We start from the raw sequence: 25,010 nt of genomic DNA on the forward strand, positions 1-25,010 counted from the left end.
TGCCATTTAGCAGACACTTTTATCCAAAGCGACTTACAGTCATGTGCACATACATTTTTACGTATGGGTGGTCCTGGGGATTGAACCCACTACCCTGGTATTACAAGCGCTATGCTCTACCAATTGAGCTACAGAGGACCACGTCTTGTGGAAAGCCTTCTCAGAAGAGTGGAGGCTGTTACAGCAGCAAAGGGAGGACCATCTCCATATTAATGCCCATGGTTTTGGAATGAGATGTTCGACAAGCAGGTGTCCACATACCTTTGGTATTGTAGTGTACTTACACCCATGAAGCATCTATAGTGCCAGGAGTTTTTCTAACCATGTGACCTGACCAGGAAAAACTTGGGGTCCAATGTCTCCTTTGCATCAGGTTACTCTCCTGCAGGGCAACTATTGACAACTGCTTGGAAGACGCAAACCTGTAATGAGCCACTATCTGGTTCGATTGCTGTAAGCGGTTTTCAACCTTTTTTGGTTACTATAATCACATTTCGCTCAGTCTGAACTGAAGTAACCCCTCATGTTCCTCTGATAAGTAAGCAAATGTTATTATGCATATTCCCAAACACCCCCTGTGGATAGGCAGGTAGGTACCCCTAGGGGGTACTCCTAGCACAGATTAATAGGTATTTTTGGTACTAGTACCCCAATTTGAGAACAACTATTGTAAATCATGCACTTTGCTGACATCTAGAGGTCTTTCAGTGTATATTGGAGTTCTCTTACAAAAACATGTACATACCGCCTAGCTACATAGTTATACATTGTAACCATACATTTAATTAAATTGATATGGTGTTTCTCGTTTTTACTGCTTGTTTTACAATAACATAAAAGAGACCCGCCCACTGTGTCCCTCGAATATGTGAAGTACAGCCTTTAGTTCCTGTATCTGTATTTCTAGACGGGGGCGTTTGTCGGCAACACACACGGGGAACCTGTGTGCAATTGAGATGGCGGTCGGAACAGCGAGCACAAGGAACGAATAAATATTACCCTGTCTAAACATAAACTGTGGAACTTGTAGCGCCTTCGCAGTTACCCTAAACTACAACCCGCAACGTAGCATAGCGCTATGGAGAAACCGACAGTTGCACTTGTGTATCAAGCTGTGCAGGCTCTTTATCATGATCCGGACCCCGCCGGTAAAGAGCGAGCCTCGGTGTGGCTGGGGGAGCTACAGAGATCGGTAAGTGAACTCGAGAGATGGGGGGGGACTTGGAATGGGCCTAGAACTAGACATGGCTAGGCAGGTCGTGTGAGGCCGAAAACAAAACATTGCATCAGAATGCGTAATACCATGGTGATATAAAAACATGTATTTGTGTATGCTAAACCAACAACGAATGAATGAGCATATAATCACACGCTAGCTAACAACACACTCTGCATAGTATTAGTTAGTTAGCTATCTACCAAACTAGATTGACTAAGCTAACTAACTAGTTAGCATTAGCAACACCGTTCCATTTTTCTACTAGCCTGCTAGTAACTGTCAAGTGGAAACGGGGTTAAATCTATGGGGATTTCTAGGTGCAACGAAGATAATAAAGGCAAACATTCGCTAGCTTTCTCTCGCGTGTAGTCATCATAAACAATCCATGGTGTTTGAAATGCTAGCTAGTTAGCCACACATAGCAGATAACTAGTTAACAACAATGTATTGCTAGCTAGTTGTTTAGTTAGCTACTGTAGTTAGCTACTGTAGTTGGCTAGCTACTGTAGTTGGCTAGGGACGGTTATCTTTACATAATTAGTAGCTCGTGCTAATGACAGTAACGTTAGCCGGCCATAGCACAGGAAGAGCGCGAGGCGAGGGTGGCTACCTAGCTAGCGTCCAATACTTGCTAGCAAAGTATTGGACGTGATGTCTTGCTAGAAAACGTTAGCTAGCGAGATAACGATATTGCCAGGGATGCTTTTGCTTTGAGGTAGTTAACGAACGTTAACTTGGCAAGCTACACTAACAACTTCCATTTATGTTGATAATGTGTAAATGGTATGTGCCACTTAAAGTTGTTTGCTGTTGGTTAGGGTTAATGTTAGCCGTTTTATTATTTCCGCATTTGTTTGTTTTTTCCTCCGGTGGTCCTGCATCGGTCTGGTTTCCGCATATTCATTGGTTACTACTTCCTTAACTCCTGCAGGAAATGCAATCATTGTCTGTCATCGGACAATCAATGATTGAAATACGGCACACCTACATGTTGCTGCTACGTATTCCTACCAACTTTAACTTATTTTTGTGATAATTTCTATAATAGATGGCCCGCAGGTTGCATTGAGAGACACAGCCTTAGGGTAACTGGATTCAAAACCGCTATTTCTCCCCACTATCATGCAATTCCCACAGAAAGGCCTCACAAAGCCATGTATTGATTCCCTAAGAAAAAATGCAATGTCGCATAACGTTTTAAAACACGTTAGACTGTGACACCAGCAACTTCCTAAATTTGCTGGCACTTGGGGATCTGAACGGTCTAATTTGGGAGAGCAGGAGCCATCTGAGTGATGAACGCAGTGTGTGCTCTGTGCTGTCAGCAGCTTTTTCACCCAGGCTGCCAGGACATACTGGACACTGATGGACAAATGGGGGAGGGGCTTGGCTGTTTCAATTTGCAATATAAATTCTCATACACACTTTACCAGGTTTTACTTTACAGTCCTTATACCATACTCCAGAATATCTAACAGCTGACCAACTGTTGGTTAAGGCAACAAGCCCTCTATCAAGGCAGCTAGCTACAGACACCTGATGGTGTTGCATAGGAAGGATATCAGATTTGGCCTACTGTATTTGTAAATAGGCCTACTCCCTTTGGGTCTTTGCGTGTATAGGGTGGTTTTGAAATCATTTGAGTGGGTTGGGACGCAGACCTGAGAATGTAAGCATAGTGATCCATTTACTAGGGATGAAGGGCATTTCAAAAAATGTTGACTGTTGGAGTACTCACATAATTTTTTCCCCATAGACCTCGAATAGGAAAAAATAATTATATATATATTTAAAATACACAAAAAAATATGTTCACATTTTTCTGTAGGCCTATTCCAACAGTGCGCAACAATGCCTAATTTATCATAACCATACAGATAACAAATCCTAATTGCTAAATTGCCCCATATATATTCAGTCAATTTAAAAGCAAGGTAAGTTATTGAAGCCTTAATATCAACTGATTATATTATATTGTGGAACACAATCTTCAAAAAGACAGTAACCTCAGCAGTGGCGCGTGCTTGTAGAAGCCTATGGTTGTGCAATGGCATAGCCTTGCTTTGTTAATTTAGCAGACAAGACACTTATTTCCCGAGCCCTTATCACAGTCAAGACACCTATTTTATAGTAAAAATATATATATAACAGAATAAAATATAACCCAATGATTATCCAAATGGAAAAAAGTTGGCAGTGCGACTAAGTGATGCGTATCTCAAGTCTGGAACGGTTATTCTCAGTGATAATTTGAAACAGGGCTCAATTTGGCGAGTTGAAATACCATTTTTTCCCCAGGGTTACAAACCAAAATCCGTCTTTTCAATATACAGACGTTCGATTTAGTTTATTCTGCCTGTTCTTTGGAATTTTCTAAATGGATTAAAAATTCCACATTGAACACTGCATGGTGTTGAATTACGGCCATGACATCTGTTTTGTGAGTAGGCCTATGCTTAATTATTCTAATGAAAATATGCTCTGTCTTTATCAAACCAATACGTTTGTGTATTTTCAGTGTGGAACCTGTCTGTTTAGGGGGTTATAGCCTAGGCTAATGGAGTGGATGAACATGCACAGGTAGCCAACTTTTTGAAGTAATTTTTTTGACAATCGGATGAAAACATCATGACTGATTAGGCCCATCATTTAGTTATTTTTAGGGGCCTAATAGTAAAGACATGCCATTTTAACGCAATAAATGTATTACCCTTTAATGTGGCATGAATCTGATTGTCAAACAAATCACTTCAAAAAGTAGGCTACCTGTGCATGTTTGTCCACTCCAAAATAATTCCATCTAAAACAGTGCACTGTGAGACCATTTGATATATGGAAAGAGACATCTGTTACAAAACACCAAAAAGTGTGATTGTCATTTGGTGTACATTCTTGTATCCTGAATCAATTGATGCGTCTCGCTGACAAAGGGACCTTTTTTGTAGAAAGAAATGTCGGGACACCTGAAAAGGGGCTGATATACTGGACTGTCCCGGGATGACAAGTGAAGCAACATGGGGGGGGGGGGGGGATTGTTTAAAACCATGACATGTAGCAGTTTTTTTTTTTTGGGTTTAATTTGGAATAAGCTTTCATTTTCATATTTACCACTGTAGCAGTTACACATTAATTTTAACAACTGGGAAAATTGTTAAATTAGCATTATTAGAATTTGACTTTTGCTGCATTTTGGGGGGCTCATCTCTCATTCAGGGTGGTTGCGCGCCCCCCCCCTCCCCAAGCTGGTAATTCTGACAATGTTTTCAAACCACAAGCAAAAACAACACACGGCTACGCCTTCTTATCCTCATTCATATAACTAACAAAAAGAGTATACAAAAAGGAATGAGTCCTACAAGCAGCAATGTGCCTCCTTTCCATCCTGTTTGGTCAGTTGATTGTTCCTAGGGATCCTTTACAGACCATTTAGGTGTATAGGCCTATGTGTGTAAAATTACCGGATTTACCAGTATCCCTGTTTTTCACGTCCCTTGTTCCGGTAACCTTCCTGTCTGAATAAAGTTAATGGTGGCGCTAACTGTTCTCCCCCTGTCCCCACAGATGTACGCGTGGGAGATGGCAGACCAGCTCCTCCAGCTGAAACAGGACGTGGAGTCTTGTTACTTTGCCGCCCAGACCATGAAGATGAAGATCCAGACTTCGTTCTTTGAGCTCCCCCCAGAGACCCACATCGCCCTCCGAGACTCCCTGCTCTCACACATACAGAGCCTCAAAGACCTCTCCCCCATCATCGTCACCCAGGTAATGGCCTCCCCGCCCATTGATGTAACCTAGGGTAACGCCCCTCCCATCCAATTATTGTCCATCAGGTGTCAGTCTCTTTGTCACAGTGACCACTGAAACTCCAAGAACGACTTGGATTTCTGTCTGTAGCCTTTATGCTCCTAGAATGCACTCTAGGAATGTCCCACTGCCCATCTAAATGTCCCATAGGCTTAGCAATGCACATGGCACAGTAGCAACTCTAGCATTTACCCCAATGTACCACTACCACTACAGAGGAGTAGCTGTGGTACAATTTAACAAGTACAATATTACGTGGCATTAAGATACTCTAATCCTTACAAGTTCTTCCTGGTTTCTTGTCTCATTTCTTTCCTCCCTCTCTCAGCTCGCTCTGGCCATTGCAGACCTCGCCCTACAGATGGCCTCCTGGAAGGGCTGTGTCCACACCCTCATTGAAAAGTAAGGCCCCTCCCATTACCACTCAACCATCCATCTCGGATCACACCTGTGGATAACAAATGCAAGAGTTACATGATATTAGACCGTTGTAGGTGGTTCTATAAAGTCGAATGCCATTGCGTTGGTATGTTTGAGGTGACATTAAAGCTTCAAATACATCTCCTTCATGCTAATTTTCTCATAACTGCCTGCTGCCATCTCTCTCCTCCACTCTCCTTGCCTCTCTCCCTGACTCCTCTCTCTCTCTCTCTCTCTCTCGCTCTCTCTCAGGTATAGCAATGACGTCAGCTCCATGATGTTTCTGATAGAGATCCTTACAGTGCTCCCCGAGGAGGTCCACAGCCGCTCCCTTCGCATCGGAGCCAATCGCAGGACAGAGATTATCGAGGACCTGGCCTATTACTCCAGTACTGTGGTCACTCTACTGGTGAGATTTGTCTCTCTCTGGCCGACACACACACTATCCATTCATCTTTCTCTCGCCAACACTCTCACAGACTAGCCTATTTTACCCACCTGATTAAGCTGGTCTAAACTAGAGCACCCGCCACCACTCCCCCTTACTGGATAAGCAGACCTCCCATGGGTTCATCCTCTCATTATAAAACTCTGGGGTGTACATCCTCATTATCACACAGCTATTCAACTACTACCACTACCTTAGAGGGACAAACCAAACCACTCACTTTGTAGTATATTTTTCTCTGCAGAATGTCCAAGTTTGACTGTAGATGTTTTTGAGGATTAAGCATGAGAATGTAGGAGTTGTCCTCCCAAAACCAACAGAAAATAGATTAGCTATACTGTTTGTGTTGAGGGTTACCTCAACCTACAATCAACAATTTGCCTTGAATCAATATTGATAACACCTGTCGTGACTCCTGTTGTTTCGTTGGGTGAACTTCCTCGTGCATTTGGCTTCAGACACAGCATTGGGGTTTTGATAAGGGTCAGTGTTGTTGATAGCGCGTGTGTGTTGTCTCTCTGTCTCCAGGTGACGTGTGTGGAGAAGTCTGGCAGCAATGAGAAGATGCTGATCAAGGTGTTCCGCTGTCTGGGCAGCTGGTTCAACCTGGGAGTCCTGGACAGCAACTTTATGGCCAACAACCAGCTCCTCATGGTCCTTTTCCAAGTGCTGGTATGCCTCTGTCTGTCTCTCTTTCTCTTGCGCTCTCATCTAATTTTGGAAGCACAAATAAACAGTGCTAGTGACAAACATCCCCAAAAAGACTAACAACTTTTAGAATACTCCCAAAGTCTCTCAATATTATAGCAGAATTCGTTCCAAACCCTTATTTGTGCAACAACCATGGGATGGGGGGGGGGGGGGGGGGCAGCAGGGCAATAATTTATGCAGTTTAGAATGCTAATCGCTTGTATACATAATGCATGAGTTTCAGCCATGGAACATCTCTTTGACATACTGTTCTTTTTTGTCTCTGTTTGGTAGCAGAGAGACGAGACGTCCACTAACCTTCACGAGGCTGCGTCCGACTGCGTGTGTTCAGCGTTGTATGCCATCGAGAACGTGGACACACACATGTCCCTGGCCCTGCAGCTCTTCCAGGGCGTCCTCACGCTGGAGACGGCCTACCACATGGCTGTGGCACGGGAGGACCTCGACAAGTACGAACACACACACGCCTACTCCCCTTTTCATACATACACCAAGATCACCTATCCAGTCACCGCATCACCACACCCCTTCTCCCACTCCTTCCTGCCCCAAACCTATCCTTCCTCTCCATTGCTCATGATGTTGAACTCTTCTGACTCTTCTCCACACTGTCCTCTGTGTGGAAGAAAATAATACCTTTTATCCTCAACTCTCTCCTTCTCCCTTGTTCTGTCAGAGTGTTGAATTACTGTAGGATCTTCACTGAGTTGTGTGAAACGTTTCTGGAGACCACAGTCAGGAGTCCAGGCCAGGGCATGGGAGACCTGCGGACGCTTGAGCTACTGCTCATCTGTGCAGGACACCCCCAATATGAGGTACACAACATATGATAGACACTCAGACACACACACACACACACACTGTCGCTTTGGGTGGATTTCAAGTGTGTGTGTTCTCTTCTGGTGCATCTCAGGTTGTGGAGATCTCCTTTAACTTCTGGTATCGTCTGGGAGAGCACTTGTATAAGACCAACGACCCTGCCCTCCACGGCATCTTCAGACCCTACATCCAGAGACTGCTGCACGGCCTGGCCCGCCACTGCCAACTAGACCCTGACCACGTAAGGACCACCCACCACATGACAAGGAGTCCTTAACCAACTCCAATGATGCCAACCATACTCCCAATACTCTTACAGTGAGGGAAAAAAGTATTTGATCCCCTGTTGATTTTGTACGTTTGCCCACTGACAAAGAAATGATCAGTCTATAATTTTAATGGTAGGTTTATTTGAACAGTGAGAGACAGAATAACAACAAAAAAATCCAGAAAAACGCATGTCAAAAATGTTATAAATTGATTTGCATTTTAATGTAGTATTTGACCCCTCTGCAAAACATGACTTAGTACTTGGTGGCAAAACCCTTGTTGGCAATCACAGAGGTCAGACGTTTCTTGTAGTTGGCCACCAGGTTTGAACACATCTCAGGAGGGATTCTGTTCCACTCCTCTTTGCAGATCTTCTCCAAGTCATTAAGGTTCCGAGCCTGACGTTTGGCAACTCGAACCTTCAGCTCCCTCCACAGATTTTCTATGGGATTAAGGTCTGGAGACTGGCTAGGCCACTCCAGGACCTTAATGTGCTTCTTCTTTTGCCACTCCTTTGTTGCCTTGGCCGTGTGTTTTGGGTCATTGTCATGCTGGAATACCCATCCACGACCCATTTTCAATGCCCTGGCTGAGGGAAGGAGGTTCTCACCCAAGATTTGACGGTACATGGCCCCGTCCATCGTCCCTTTGATGCGGTGAAGTTGTCCTGTCCCCTTAGCAGAAAAACACCCCCAAAGCATAATGTTTCAACCTCCATGTTTGATGGTCATTAAGTCTCCCGAGTGGCGCAGTGGTCTAAGGCACTGCATCGCAGTGCTAGCTGTGCCACTAGAGATCCTGGTTCGAATCCAGGCTCTGTCGTAGCCGGCCATGACCGGGAGACCCATGGGGCGGCGCACAATTGGCCCAGCGTCGTCCAGGGTAGGGGAGGGAATGGCCGGCAGGGATGTAGCTCAGTTGGTAGAGCATGGCGTTTGCAACGCCAGGGTTGTGGGTTCGATTCCCACGGGGGGCCAGTATGAAAAATATAATGTATGCACTCACTAACTGTAAGTCGCTCTGGATAAGAGCGTCTGCTAAATGACTAAAATGTAAATGTAAATGATGGTGTTCTTGGGGTCATAGGCAGCATTCCTCCTCCTCCAAACACGGCGAGTTGAGTTGATGCCAAAGAGCTCGATTTTGGTCTCATCTGACCACAACACTTTCACCCAGTTCTCCTCTGAATCATTCAGATGTTCATTGGCAAACTTCAGACGGCCCTGTATATGTGCTTTCTTGAGCAGGGGGACCTTGCGGGCGCTGCAGGATTTCAGTCCTTCACGGCGTAGTGTGTTACCAATTGTTTTCTTGGTGACTATGGTCCCAGCTGCCTTGAGATCATTGACAAGATTCTCCCGTGTAGTTCTGGGCTGATTCCTCACCGTTCTCATGATCATTGCAACTCCACGAGGTGAGATCTTGCATGGAGCCCCATGCCGAGAAAGATTGACACTTATTTTGTGTTTCTTCCATTTGCGAATAATCGCACCAACTGTTGTCACCTTCTCACCAAGCTGCTTGGCGATGGTCTTGTAGCCCATTCCAGCCTTGTGTAGGTCTACAATCTTGTCCCTGACATCCTTGGAGAGCTCTTTGGTCTTGGCCATGGTGGAGAGTTTGGAATCTGATTGATTGATTGCTTCTGTGGACAGGTCTTTTATACAGGTAACAAGATGAGATTAGGAGCACTCCCTTTAAGAATGTACTCCTAATCTCAGCTCATTACCTGTATAAAAGACACCTGGGAGACAGAAATCTTTCTGATTGAGAGGGGGTCAAATACTTATTTCCCTCATTAAAATGCAAATCAATTTATAACATTTTTGACATGCGTTTTTCTGGATTTTGTTGTTGTTATTCTGTCTCTCACTGTTCAAATAAACCTAATATTAAAATTATAGACTGATCATTTCTTTGTCAGTGGGCAAACATACAAAATCAGCAGGGGATCAAATACTTTTTTCCCTCACTGTATGTCATATCTGATTGTAGAATCCCTTAACCATGTGCACATATTACCAAGTAGTTCAGTACATGTAGCTCAGTTGGTAGAGCATGGCGCTTGCAACGCCAGGGTTGTGGGTTCAATTCCCATTGGGGGCCAGTGTGAAAAATGTATGCACTCACTAACTGTAAGTCGCTCTGGATAAGAGCGTCTGCTAAATGACTAAATGGAATTGTACATCATTTAGCTTTGGCACTACTATATCATTCACTCACGGTCTCATCTTTTGTGTTGATCCACAGGAGGGCATCCCAGAAGATACAGATGACTTTGGGGAGTTCAGGATGAGGGTGTCTGATCTTGTGAAGGATGTAATTTTCCTTGTGGGCTCCATGGAATGTTTCTCCCAGGTAGCTACCTTCACCAAATGCAAATTCAAATGATGTCATTAAGATGACAAACTATACCGACTGCCTTCTCTTTTTTTTTTCTCGCTCTCTCAGTTGTACTCCACTCTAAAAGAAGGGAACCCTCCCTGGGAGGTGACTGAGGCTGTTCTCTTCATCATGGCCGCCATCGCCAAGAGTGTAGACCCGTGAGTGTCCTCTATTCATTTTATTAATGAGAAATAATGTGCAATGACTAAATCCCTTCCTCACCGTGTAGAATGTGTACAACTACTTGTAGATTTGTATATCCTCCCACCGGGGTGTTTGTGTGTAACATGTTAATGCTTTCCCAGTGAGAACAACCCCACCCTGACGGAGGTGTTGGAGCAGGTGGTGCTGCTGCCAGAGACGGTCCATATCGCCGTGCGCTACACCAGCATTGAGCTGGTGGGGGAGATGAGCGAGGTCGTTGACCGCAACCCGCGGTTCCTCGGTAGGTTCAGTGGTCACGTTACGGTCAATAGCTTAGCTTGGGAACTGAGTGATTGAGTTCCTCAATTTAGAGGTTCATCTTCATCTGTGCGTTTTGAGCACATCTCTATTTCCTTGTAGTTATTTTTCAATTTCTTGTTCCTTCCTGTGTCAAATGCCCGCGTCACTCTGTTTTGTTACGTCCCTGCTGCGTTATGAATGTGTGTCTCTGTGCATATGTCTCGCTGTGTCTCTGTTGGCTGTATACTTTGGTTGTGTGTATGACCTTAGCCCCGCTCTATGTCGCAGACCCCGTGCTGAACTACCTGATGAAGGGCCTGAGGGAGAAGACCCTGGCTTCCGTGGCGGCCAAGGCCATCCATAACATCTGCTCTGTGTGTCGGGACCACATGGCCCAGCACTTCCAGGGCCTGCTGGACATCGCCCGTGCCCTCGACTCCTTCGCCCTGACCACCGAAGCCGCCGTAGGCCTCCTCAAAGGTAACTTAATGCCACCCTTAAGTATTTTTATGGGGTAGGTCAGCTTTAATATTACAGATAGATTGTGGCTTCTATCATTGTAATTGTCTGCATCATTTTCAATCCCCCATATTTTTTTTGTGTATCTATATTATTTTCCCCTAACCCTACCACCCCTCCCGTAATTGGAGTAAACTAATGGACAACCATACTTAGGCTTCTACTTCCAGCTTATACCTACTATATACATTTTACGGACACAATATATTTTACATTGCTTATCTTTTGTTTTGTTTTTAGTCCCATCCATCAGTTACCCTCAACCCCTCCCATCTATCTCTTGAAGACCATCCAGTTTTTATTTCTAGCTACCATATATTTTTCTGCTGTGATGTTTCACAAAATTTCTGAACCTTTCTATTCTTATAGTTTCTACAGATTCTAAATTAAAGATGAACACCTTTGCTAAGAGTATTATTATATTATTGATCGATTGACTAAGACTTTTCAAATCGCCCAGCAGTGCTATTTGCAGAGTTGGCTTCAGGTAAATGTTGGAATTTTTCAACCATTCCTGAACCTGCGACCAAAAACAAGCTACACATGGGCAGTACCAAAACAAGTGATCTAATGATTCTGTTTCTTCACAGCAAAATCTGCAGAGCTGGGATGGTTGTCTCCTCTCTCGTATACAGTTGAAGTCAGAAGTTTACATACACCTTGGCCAAATACATTTAAACTCAGTTTTTCACAATTCCTGACATTTAATCCTAGTAAAAATGTCCTGTCTTAGGTCAGTTAGGATCACCACTTTATTTTAAGAATGTGAAATGTCAGAATAATAGTAGTTATTTATTTCAGCTTTTATTTCTTTCATCACATTCCCAGTGGGTCAGAAGTTTACATACACTCAATTAGTATTTGGTAGCATTGCCTTTAAATTGTTTAACTTGGGTCAAACGTTTCGGGTAGCCTTCCACAAGCTTCCCACAATAAGTTGGGTGAATTTTGGCCCATTCCTCCTGACAGAGCTGGTGTAACTGAGTCAGGTTTGTAGGCCTCCTTGCTCGCACACACTTTTTCAGTTCTGCCCACACATTTTCTATAGGATTGAGGTCAGGGCTTTGTGATGGCAACTCCAATACCTTGACTTTGTTGTCTTTAAGCCATTTTGGCACAACTTTGGAAGTATGCTTGTGGTCATTGTCCATTTGGAAGACCCATTTGCGACCAAGCTTTAACTTCCTGACTGATGTCTTGAGATGTTGCTTCAATATATCCACATACTTTTCCTTCCTCATGATGGCATCTATTTGTGAAGTGCACCAGTCCCTCCTGCAGCAAAGCACCCCCACAGCATGATGCTGCCACCCCTGTGCTTCACGGTTGGGATGGTGTTCTTCGGCTTGCAAGCTCCCCCCTTTTTCCTCCAAACATAACGATGGTCATTATGGCCAAACAGTTCTATTTTTGTTTCATCAGACCAGAGGACATTTCTCCAAAAAGTACGATCTTTCTCCCTATGTGGTTGGAAACCGTAGTCTGGCTTTTTTATGGGGGTTTTGGAGCAGTGGCTTCTTCCTTGCTGAGCGGCCTTTCAGGTTATGTCGATATAGGACTCGTTTTACTGTGGATATAGATACTTTTGTACCTGTTTCCTCCAGCATCTTCACAAGGTCCTTTGCTGTTGTTCTGGGATGGATTTGCGCATTTCGCACAAAAGTCTGTTCATCTCTAGGAGACACAACATGTCTCCTTCCTGTGCGGTATGACTGCTGCGTGGTCCCATGGTGTTTATACTTGCGTACTATTGTTTGTACAGATGAACGTGGTACCTTCAGGCGTTTGGAAATTGCTCCCAAGGATGAACCAGACTTTATTTTCTGAGGTCTTGGCTGATATCTTTTGATTTCCCATGATGTCAAGCAAAGAGGCACTGAGTTTGAAGGTAGGCCTTGAAATACATCCACAGGTACACCTCCAATTGACTCAAATGATGTCAATTAGCCTATCAGAAGCTTCTAAAGCCATGACATCATTTTCTGGAATTTTCCAAGCTGTTTAAAGGCACAGTCAACTTAGTGTATGTAAACTTCTGACCCACTGGAATTGTGATACAGTGAAATAATCTGTCTGTAAACAATTGTTTGAAAAATTACTTGTGTCATGCACAAAGTAGATGTCCTAACCGACTTGCCAAAACTATACTTTGTTAACAAGACATTTGTGGAGTGGTTGAAAAATGAGTTTTAATGACTCCAACCTAAGTGTATGTAAACTTCTGACTTCAACTCTGTATGTGTGTGTATATAATATATATATATATATATATATATATATATATATATATATATATATCATTGTTTTCAAGAATTGTGTAATTTAAATTTAAATATTAGATGTTTTTAATCCGGCAAATCTCCCAACTATTTTGCAACCTGTATGGCGCAGCTGTACATTTTTTGGGTCCAATTTTGGTCTTTAATGTAGGGCCGACAGACAAGTCCCGTGCCTTCTCCACCTTCCACTTGCCTCCTCCATTTTTACAATAGCTGCAATCCGTTGGATGTGATTTTGGTTAGAGAAGACATTTCGATATATTTTTGTTAATTTCAAGTGTGACAACTTCACCAGTCCTAGTTATATCATTTAGAACGATTATACTGTTTTACATTTTTTTTTCAAAAACATTTTTTAAAATCAATTTAGTATATTTGAGTTTAACCATAATATTTGTTGTAATATTTGTTCTGTCTTTTCTGTTGGATGAAACTGAAATTGCAACCAGCTTTCTATGTCTTGTTTTAAAAATAACCGAAAGTGAGAGGTTGTAATCTGAATGAAGAGAAAAAGGCCATTCTAGGACACTGGGTGAGCCATTCTTAGTAATCTGCTAGAGAACCAGTTCGGATATAATTATAGTTTTTTGTATGACTGAAGCCTTAAGTGAGAGGTCCAATGCTTTAGTAATTTCTGCCCTCCGAATTCATACTCATTATATAAATAGGCCCATTCCAAATAAAGTGGAATAATAAAAAATAAAATAAAAGTTGTTGAGTGTAGGCAGGGCCATAACTCAATAGGAAAAGTGTGATATGACTAAATAATTAGACAGGTGTTGTCCTTTCCATGGTAGCAAGATCTTATCTAATTTGGGTGACTTTATATTAAAATGTATTGAAGTGAGATCATTTATTTATTTTGGATATGAATACCAAGTATTTCCACTTCACCGTCGGACCATTGTATTGGTAAACTACACAGTAATGTAAAAGTTGTATTTTTTGTGTGATTTTAATACGTAATATGGTGCACATACAGTGGGGGGAAAAAAGTATTTAGTCAGCCACCAATTGTGCAAGTTCTCCCACTTAAAAAGATGAGAGAGGCCTGTAATTTTCATCATAGGTACACGTCAACTATGACCGACAAATTGAGATTTTTTTTCTCCAGAAAATCACATTGTAGGATTTTTAATGAATTTATTAGCAAATTATGGTTGCTCTGTCACCATGGTAACGCTGGTTGTTTTGCCCTGCAGGGACAGCCCTGGTCCTGGCTCGTTTGCCCCTGGAGAAGATTGCTGAGTGTTTGAGTGACCTGTGTGCTGTGCAGGTCATGGCCCTCAAAAAGGTGTTTTTTTTATTCTGCCATTTGTTTGTGTGGAAGTTTGGTTGTAGGTTGTGTGTATGAGGTACCTCGGTAGAAGTGTGTAACCCACTACAATAGTGTAACAGTTTTGTGGATTGGGTAGTTGTAAGTCACTCTGGATAAGAGCGTCTGCTAAATGACTAAAATGTAAATGTAAAATACCAACAGGTTTGCTTATGTTTGTCTCCAATTTTCAGCTTCTCTCTCAGGACCCCAGCAATGGGAAAGCCGCTGACCCCACTGTCTGGCTGGACAGACTAGCAGTCATCTTCCGGTACACTCAACCCATTTATAATACGTTATACTGTATATACATATCCTGATTGCACAGGTCATTAACTGTTTTATGTAACTATACTGATATGATGATTTGGGCTGATTGTTTATTTTAAGCAGACATTTTAATCATAATGTTTCCCCCCCCCCCCCCCCCCCCCCAGACACACAAATCCCATCGTAGAAAATGGACAGACACACCCATGTCAGAAAGTCATCCAGGAGGTAAAGCAACTGGCAGTCTACATTTTTTAGCAATTTTTTGTATTTGGACAAGGCTACCATTGCATACAACCTGCTTTGTTCAATCCATTAATTGGACTGCGTTTTAATGGGACTCAAATGAGACTATTTTGGTGCTCAACTACCCTGATTCTTCTCTCCCTTGCAGATTTGAACTTCAACTTGAGGCCTTGATTGCGTACAGTCATTCCCACAGCTTCTCATGCTAAACCTATATTGGGTGTTTTCTTGGTTCTCTGTAGATCTGGCCGGTCCTATCAGAGACTCTAAACACACACCAGGCTGATAACCGCATCGTGGAGCGCTGCTGTCGCTGCCTGCGGTTCGCTGTGCGCTGCGTGGGCAAGGGCTCTGCCTCTCTACTACAGCCACTAGTCACACAGGTGTGTGTCCCTGTGTTTGGGTCACGATAAGCCCCATATACAGATAGATAAATCTTGGTTGGAGTCTGTTATATGTGTATACAAATTCCATCGCCACCAGGTGCTTGTTGAGCCCATGGCAGCTGGTGACTGATGGCAAAGTTAGGCTAAATGTGTAAAGTATAGGGTTGTAAAATTCCAGCAACTTTTCTAAACTCCTGGGTTGAAGGATTCCCTGGTTTCCTGATTATACCCTCCTGAATCTAGATTATTGGGAATTTGTGGAAATTTACTGGAATTTTGCAACCCTAGTACAGGTCTTTAACAGAATGTGTGTATTGTTTCAGATGGTCAGCAGGACTCGACATTAACCTTGTCTGCTTGCCCATGGCAAGTAAAAAAATTAATAATATTGTTGGACAAGCAGATAACAGATTCAAGTTGTCCGAATGGACAAGTAAAAAAAATTAAGCCAAAATCGCAATATCAAACAATTAGGTTACTCCGATCATAGTTGGATCAGTTTCCTCCGGATGCGATGTTTTGCTCACTGTCCACCCAATCTCTGCAGAGCGCATCGGAGTACAGTATAATTATTGTAGGCCTGCATTTACAGGCAAAGCGGTCTTTCAATCATGCAGTCGCGAGATGCGTTTTTGAGATCAAAGCAAGCCCGCGTTTGCACATTTGTTGATAATAATTGCTAGTGAGTTATTTGCCCGCTTATAGCAATTTTTTGGTCAGCAATAAGAATCCTGGAAAAGTCATGGTGTGCATCACGTGTGTGTGTGCCAGTGGGCGGTTGCCAGAGGAGAGAGGGAGGGAGAGCGAGACTGAGAGACATTTGAGCATCAGGTAAAAATAATGATATGCAAAAGACTAACTAGATAACCAGCCAAACTACACTATGTTTAGAATTTGAATCTCGCTAGTTAACTATTTAACTATTGGCATGAATGAAATGTCATGTCCGACGTCCTAAAATAACTTTCCACCGGCACTCATGTATAACCGCAAATGGCCAACACGCATTTGATATGGGTGCGCAGTTGATGAAATCAATGCTGCATACTCCGGTTGTAAAACCGTCTCTTAAGCGATCAAAATTGGCTAGGATTCTCCTCTATTCAATACTGGCCATGTAATTCTGACAAAGTTAACAAATATTCTTAGCATAGCCTAATTGACAAGTAACTCATGCTGTCAAGATCTCCCCTGAACACTGAATATTTTAACATTACAAATAGATAAACTTCTTAGTTGGCTACCTCGCCCACCATAACCATTTAATCCCTGGTTCATTGAATGAGGGAATTGTTTTATAAAGACATAAAGTATTTGGTTGTAATTGTAATGTTGCAGGGTGGCCAACCCTTGTCCAGGAGAGCTACTGGGTGTGCAGGCTTTTGCTCCAGCCCTGCTCGAACACACCACATTGCTCAACAGGACCTTGATAAGCTGACTGGTGTGTGAGCAGGGTTGGCTAAAAAGCCTGCACACCCAGTAGTTCTCCAGATGGAGGGTTGACGGACCACATGTGTTTTATACAGTAGCCTATCAGTGCAGTATTTTACTTTGTGGGGGGTTAAGTGCCTTGCTCAAGGCCACAACGGCAGGAGATATAATACATGAGATCAGAGACCAGCAGCCTTCCATTGTCAATACCAGTGATGATGATGAATTTTATTTTGTGAAGTGGTTCCTTGCATCATACAACACCATTTTCAGTCACCTTTTTGGCTCATGGTGTTTGATCTTTTTTTTTTGTGTGGGTGGGGACGGGCGGACAAGTGACTTGAGCTTTCAGACATGTAAAGATTCAGTCCCAGAAGTTCATGTTAAGCCCTGGTCAGTGTGTACCAGGTGTAAAGATGTTGTGTTTCAGATGGTCAGTGTGTATCAGGTGTGAAGATGTTAAATGTGTGGTGTTTCAGATGGTCAGTGTGTACCAGGTGTATCCCCACTCCTGCTTCCTGTATCTGGGCAGCATCCTGGTGGATGAGTACGGCATGGAGGAAGGCTGCAGACAAGGTCTACTGGACATGCTACAGGTAGGGGAAACACACACACCACTTTCATAGGTACTCATAGTTCACGAGAGTGGCAGTGGAACTCTGGTTGTTTGCGATTGGTTTTGAACTGACTTTGTCCCTTCTCTCTCCCCGTAGGCTCTGTGTATGCCCACCTTCCAGCTATTGGAGCAGTCCAACGGTCTCCGTAACCACCCAGACACAGTAGACGACCTCTTCAGACTCGCCACCAGGTATGATCAACTGCAACACAGTTTAGACAGTTTCTCCTCTTCCTTTAAATAATAAGTTCACTTACTTTTAAGTGGCAAGAATAAAAACTAACCATTGCTGGGGACCTGACAGGCATACTTGTTTTACAGCATTCAGGTTATTAAGAAGAGTATCTCTCTCTGCTATGACCTTCTCTCTCTTTCTTCCCGTCTCTCTCTCGCTGCTTCTCTCTGCAGGTTTGTCCAGCGTAGTCCCGTCACCCTGCTCAGCAGTGGCATCATCGTCCACATCATCCAGTGTGCCATCGCGGCCACCACACTGGACCACCGGGACGCCAACTGCAGCGTCATGAAATTCGTCAGAGACCTCATCCACACGGGCGTCATCAACGACGTGAGTCACCCCCAACAAACAGTCAATCTAATGTTGGCTATTAAAATCAGATCCAACAATAATATCAAGGGATTAGAAATCCGGGGCTTAAAAACAAAGGTGTCATTGTACGCTGATGATTCATGTTTTCTTTTAAATCCACAACTTGGATCCCTCCACAGCCTCAGAGGATCTAGATAATTTTTCTAACCTCTCTGGATTACAACCAAATTATGATAAGTGTACTATATGTATTGGATCACTAAAAAACACAACTTTTACATTACAGTGTAAAATAAAAATGGTCTGATGGTGATGTGGGTATACATATCCCAAAATAAATGATCTCACTGCAATACCTTTTTTTATAGAAAGTTAGCAAAAATAGATAAGATCTTGCTACCATGGAAAGGTCTATTTGTGGAAAAATCACCGTGATTAACTCTTTAGTAATATCCCAGTTTACCTATTTGCTTATGGTCTTGCCTACACCTAGCGAACTGTTTTTAAAAAATTACATGAGAAAAAGATTACATTTTATTTGGAACGGCAAGCCAGACAAAATTAAACGGGCCTATTTATATAATGAATATGAATTCGGAGGACATAAATTATTAAATATTAAAGCATTAGACCTATCACTAAAAGCTTCAGTCATACACAAGTTATACTTAAATCCGAACTGGTTCTCTAGAAAATTAGTAAGATTGTCTCACCCAAGGTTCAAGAATGTCCTTTTTCCCTTTATTCAGATTACAACCTCTCACTTTCAGTTATTTGAAAAGGAAATCATCTCCCAAATATCGCTACTTTTAAACAAGCCATAGAAAGTTGGTTGCAATTTCAATTTAATCCTCCAGAAAGGACAGAACAAATAATGCAACAAATATTGTGGTTAAACTCAAATATACTAATTGATTGATTATTTTTTGAAAAAAGTTTAAAAAGAGGTTTAATCTTCGTAAATGATATCATCGGTAGGACTGGTGGAGTTGTCGCACATGCAGCTAACAAAAACATATGGAAATGTCTGCTCTACCCAAAATTACAACCAAATACATTTACATTTTAGTCATTTAGCAGACGCTCTTATCCAGAGCGACTTACAGTTAGTGAATATATATATATATATATATATATATATATATATATATATATATATATATATATATATTTTTATACTGGCCCCCCGTGGGAATTGAACCCACAACCCTGGCGTTGCAAACACCATGCTCTATCAACTGAGCTACATCCCTGCCGGCCATTCCCTCCCCTACCCTGGACGACGCTGGGCCAATTGTGCGCCGCCCATGAGTCTCCCGGTCGCGGCCGGCTGCGACAGAGCCTGGATTTGAACCAGGATCTCTAGTGGCACAGTTAGCACTGCGATGCAGTGCCTTAGACCACTGCGCCACTCAGGAGTACCATTACAGCATTACCGCAAAAATCGAAGAGGAAAGTGGAATGGGGAAAAAGTAAGGAACTTGTCTGTCGGCCCTGCATTAAAGACCATAATTGGTTAAAGAAAATTGTGATAAATGAAAAAGTATATCAGTTTCATTTAAGGACCAAAAAATTGACAGCCGTGCCATATAGATTGCAAAATAGTTGGGAAGATATTTTTTGCGCACCGATTCCATGGCACATGGTTTATGAACTGATACGCAAAACGACGCCGGATTCAAATCTTAGAATCTTTCAATTTAAATTATTATACAACATTCTTGCAATCAATATAATTATTTATATGGGGGATACAACCTTCCCAGCTCTACAGATTTTGCTGCAAGGAGACCGAATCATTAGATCATTTGTTTTGGTACTGTCCGTATGTAGCTTGTTTTTGGTCACAGGTCCAGGAATGGCTGAAGAATTGGTAGGGTTAGAAAGTAATAATGGAAAATATATATTTTTTAAAAGGGTGTATGTATATATACTCTCTCGCTCGCTCTGGCAAAAGTTTTAGAACACCTACTCATTCAAGGGTTTTTCTTTATTTTTACTATTTTCTACATCGTAGAATAATAGTGAAGACATCAAAACTATGAAATAACACTTATGGAATCATGTAGTAACCAAAAAAAGGTTAAACAAATCAAAATGTATTCTATATTTGACTATGTACAAATATCCACCCTATGCCTTGATGACAGCTTTGCACACTCTTGGCATTCTCTCAACTAGCTTCACCTGGAATGCTTTTCCAACAGTCTTGAAGGAGTTCCCACATATACTGAGCACTTGTTGGCTGCATTTCCTTCACTCTGTGGTCCAACTCATCCCAAACCATCTCAATTTGGTTGAGGTCGGGGGATTGTGGAGGCCAGGTCATCTGATGCAGCACTCCATCACTCTCCTTCTTGGTAAAATAGCCCTTACACAGCCTGGAGGTGTGTTGAGTCATTGCCCTGTTGAAAAACAAATAATAATATGCCATTTACCAGACGCTTTTATCCAAAGCGACTTAGTCATGTGTGCATACAAATGATAGTCCCACTAAGCCCAAACCAGATGGGATGGCGTATCGCTGCAGAATGCTGTGGTAGCCATGCTGGTTAAGTGTGCCTTGAATTCTAAATAAATCACAGACCGTGTCACCAGCAAAGCACCCCCACACCATAAAACCTACTCCATGCTTTACGGTGGGAACTACACATGCAGAGATAATCCGTTCACCCGCACCGCGTCGCACAAAGACGCGGCGGTTGCATCCAAAGATCTCCTATTTGGACTCCAGACCAAAGGACACATTTCCACCGGTCTAATGTCCATTGCTCATGTTTCTTGGCCCAAGTAAGTCTTATTATTATTATTAGTGTCCTTTAGTAGTGGTTTCTTTGCAGCAATTCGACCATGAAGGCCTGATTCACGCAGTCCCCTTGAACAGTTGATGTTGAGATGTCTGTTACTTACATTTTAGTCATTTAGCAGACACTCTTATCCAGAGTGACTTACAGTTAGAGTGCATACATTTTTCATACTTGAACTCTGAAGCATTTATTTGGGCTGCAATTTCTGAGGCTGGTAACTTGATTGAACTTATCCTCTGCAGCAGAGGTAACTCTGGGTCTTCCTTTCCTGTGGCGGTCCTCATGAGAGCCAGTTTCGTCATAGCGCTTGATGGTTTTTGCGACTGCACTTGAAGAAACTTTCAAAGTTCTTGACATTTTCCGCATTGACTGACCTTCATGTCTTAAAGTAATGATGGACTGTCGTTTCTCTTTACTTATTTGAGCTGTTCTTTCCATAATATGGGCTTGGTCTTGTACCAAATAGGGCTATCTTCTGTATACCAACCCTACCTTGTCACAACACAACTGATTGGCTAAAACACATTAACTTTTTAAGAAGGCACACCTGATAATTGAAATGCATTCCAGTTGACAACCTCATGAAGCTGGTTGAGAGAATGCCAAGAATGTGCAAAGCTGTCATCAAGGCAAATGGTGGCTACTTTGAAGAATCTCAAATATAAAATATTTTCTGATTTATTGAACACATTTATTTGGTTACTACATGATTCCATATGTGTTATTTCATAGTTTTGATGTCTTCACTATTATTCTACAATGTAAAAATTAAGAAAAACCCTTGAATGAGTAGGTGTGTCCAAACTTTTGACTGGTACTGTATATTTGCAAAAAATATATGGGAGATTGGAAGTGATGCAGACAATTACATTGATGGAAGCTACAATCTATCTGCAATATTAAAGCTGATCTACCCCCTAAAAAAATATATATATATTTCAACAGTCAATGTTTGTCTCTGTTGCAGAATCACTGATCTACAAATACATTTGTATCCCAAATTATTCCTTATGTCATCAAGACTAGCAAATCTGTGCCTCACCTTGCTCAAACTGTTCCCCTCAAACATGCGGATTCACTCAGATTGATCTATCAAAAGTCTCCTCTGAATAACAATTTATCAGTCAGTCAGATTGTCATGTGTTTATTTCCGTTGCAGCACGAGGATGACTTTGAGCTGCGGAAGCAGCTAATAGGCCAGGCCATGGGGCAGCACGGGCAGCAGTTGGTCACCCAGCTCATGCACACATGCTGCTTCTGCCTGCCACCTTACACACTCCCCGACGTGGCTGAGGTGCTTTGGGAGATCATGGTGTTCGACAGGCCGGTGAGTCTCACACACACACACACACACACACACACACACTCTTAGCTCTTTCACTCCTGACAGTACTTATACATATGCAGTTGAACATGCACTGGTGTCTTCAACAGGTGCTCGCTGTCATACCACAATATGACACTAAGAGAACATCTTTCAACAGGGACCACAATTCATATTCACACACACTTCCAATGACATGGGCATGACAGGACTTTCAATCATGAGATAAAAGTGTGTTGTAGTACTACGATTGCATTGCCTCCTGATGTGCGTTTGATGTTTAACGTTGCGGATATGTTTTCTAGACGTTCTGCCGCTGGCTGGAGAATGCGCTGAAGGGGCTTCCTAAGGAGACGTCAGGCGGGGCGGTGACCGTCACAAACAAACAGCTCACAGATTTCCACAAGCAAGTCACCAGGTGAGCATATCACAGCCACGCCCCTTCCATGCTTCTCAAGTGTAATCTGGTGCATTCCTTCCTGCCAGAAATGATCTAACTAGCCACATGTTGTCCTCATAGGTTCAGGAGTTATGTCAGGTGAAACTCTGCATAGTAGATGACTCCCTGTCTGCTGTTTTTCTACTATAAAACAGCTAGCTGTTTATGTTCTGACTCTGGGAAGAGCTCATGTGTCACTGGGCATGCTCAAACGAGCTGCTCCTGTGGCATTGGAACGCTGGCAAACCGGAGTAGGGAAACCTCATGGATTCCCTGCCACAGGTTCAGGCTCGCCTAGAAGCGTCCCTTCCCTTTTCCAGCGATCCACCCTCCCTCCCACGCAGTCTCTCTGAGGGAATGGGAGCTTCAGACAGAAATACTATCTAGCTGTCATCTGAGGGAGCACTTTGAGTTCACAGTAGGAGTCTTGAGACAAACCGCAGGCTAGACATGGGTTAATTTCAGTTCAGATTAATTTAAAGTGAACTTGATTAAATGGTGATCCTGAATGTGTTGAATTACCTTTTTTTTATTTTCCTATTTCATTTGAAATCACCTTTACCATGTAAATGCACCACATGAATAACGTTGCCCTTTCTCGCTCCCCCTCTCTTCCTGCCACCCCCTCTTTCTCCGTCTGTCCATCTCTCCAGTGCGGAGGAGTGTAAGCAGGTGTGCTGGGCCATCCGGGAGTTCACCAGATTGTTCCGATAGCCACGCCCAAAGAGCTCTGCCAGAACACCAGGTAAGGCATCAACACAGAAACACAAACAACCCCCCGCACTGGGATCTGCAGACTCATCTCGCCCCATGTCTTTAGATGGTTCCAAAAAAACATCTGATCGTATATAGGTTGGCAAGTGTCAGTAAGATCTCCATTGATTTCTTATTGTCCTTTCATTGTTTTTATTCCTCAGGTTAAATATTTTGGCGAACATTCAGAGGTGACGGCAAAGAGGCTGAAGACCGCAGCAGATGAGAATCTAAAGGGATCTCCTACTGGACAGATGGGCGGGACTTGGCACTGTGGAAAGCCAATCAGACGCATCGCAAGGATTGGAGTGACAGGGTGAACCCGTAATCGAAACGCGCCTTCGACTTTGGCCGTGTGAGAAGAGAAGCCCCCCCCCTTCCGCTCCCTCTCGCTCACTGTCGCCACAGTAACAGGTGGCACGAGGGTTGAAAGGGGGTGGGGTGGGGGGGGTCAGGTCCGAGGAGGAACGAGAATTCACCGACTCAAAGAAATGGAATGGGATTAGTTCTGCGTCAGTTGGATTTCTACAGGATCCATCTTCAAAAAGAACAAGAGAAGGGAAGGAGAAAAAAACAAAGAAAAAAAACAAAGGATGTGCCTGGTTGCAAATCATAATGCATCAAAAAAAGACTTGTACGTTTTTAAATTGAGAAATGATTTATTTTCATGGATGTGTCTTTAGAACTTTAACATGGTCTTGCTGTCGGTGCCATATAGAAAAATAAATAGCAAACCCACGATGCCCTTCACAAAATGGTCACCACTGCCTTGTGGAGGCATTTAGGAAATGGTTGAAGGGAATGCTGGGAGATTTGGCGTCACCTTTGACCTTTTTAAACATGTTGGCTGGAGTTTTACTGTTCTCTATTGCCAGGGAAGGAGAGTTGTGACTGGTCGAGTGGGACTCTGGCAAATAGTATATATTTTCTTTTTTTTTTGTTCTTCCACCTCTGGAGGCAGACACCACCGTTGGCGCTGTAGCCATGTTGTGAACAACAATAAAAACGACCGTGAGGAACAAACGTGCCCTTGTCTGTGTATCATGTTTTAGAGTTTAGACGTTTGTTCATACCAGACTCCTCACCCACACTCATTCTCTGGAAGAAACCAGTTGGTCAAGGTGTTCTGTCTGTCAGACAACACACACTTTGATATTATGCATTTGGTGTGCTATAGGTGTTGTATTCTACTTAGATAAATGTCCAGACAGATGCTGACATGCATGCATTTAAGTAGCTGCAACTCAGTGGAAATATATCCAGAGACACTTCCACACATGCAACCATACATTTACATTTTAGTCATTTAGCAGACGCTCTTATCCAGAGCGACTTAGTGAGTGCATACATTTTTATTTTTCATGCTGGCCCCCCATGGGAATCGAACCCACAACCCTGGTGTTGCAAACGCCATGCTCTACCAACTGAGCTACATCCCTGCCAGCCATTCCCTCCCCTACCCTGGACGACGCTGGGCCAATTGTGCGCCGCCCCATGGGTCTCCCGGTCGCGGCCGGCTACGACAGAGCCTGGATTCGAACCAGGTTCTCTAGTGACA

The 25,010-nt window shown here is 43.0% G+C and overlaps 1 protein-coding gene across 1 annotated transcript; it reads left to right on the plus strand.

Moving 5' to 3' along the window:
* Positions 1-928: 928 nt before the first annotated feature.
* Positions 929-24,479, plus strand: LOC311129837 (transportin-3-like). The gene is made up of 23 exons (XM_084162320.1): positions 929-1,192; positions 4,781-4,981; positions 5,352-5,425; positions 5,696-5,852; positions 6,420-6,563; positions 6,876-7,051; positions 7,279-7,417; positions 7,516-7,662; positions 9,942-10,049; positions 10,143-10,234; positions 10,382-10,521; positions 10,809-11,000; positions 14,521-14,612; positions 14,828-14,904; positions 15,071-15,131; positions 15,392-15,532; positions 17,446-17,562; positions 17,680-17,774; positions 17,991-18,147; positions 22,096-22,263; positions 22,566-22,678; positions 23,353-23,444; positions 23,617-24,479. Exons 1-22 carry the CDS (start codon positions 1,079-1,081, stop codon positions 23,411-23,413), a joined length of 2,766 nt encoding a protein of 921 aa, XP_084018446.1. The 5' UTR covers positions 929-1,078; the 3' UTR covers positions 23,414-23,444; positions 23,617-24,479.
* Positions 24,480-25,010: the final 531 nt, after the last annotated feature.

This window comes from Coregonus lavaretus (genome assembly GCF_964263955.1).
Source record: "Coregonus lavaretus genome assembly, chromosome: 5".
NCBI lineage: Eukaryota > Metazoa > Chordata > Actinopteri > Salmoniformes > Salmonidae > Coregonus > Coregonus lavaretus.

Bases quoted from the DNA above. Each gene is read 5' to 3' on its own strand.
- LOC311129837 (XM_084162320.1), top strand. From the start codon at position 1,079: ATGGAGAAACCGACAGTTGCACTTGTGTATCAAGCTGTGCAGGCTCTT. The intron at 17,775-17,990 runs GTATGATCAACT...TTCTCTCTGCAG, and splicing joins CTCTTCAGACTCGCCACCAG to GTTTGTCCAGCGTAGTCCCG. The intron at 18,148-22,095 runs GTGAGTCACCCC...TTTCCGTTGCAG, and splicing joins ACACGGGCGTCATCAACGAC to CACGAGGATGACTTTGAGCT.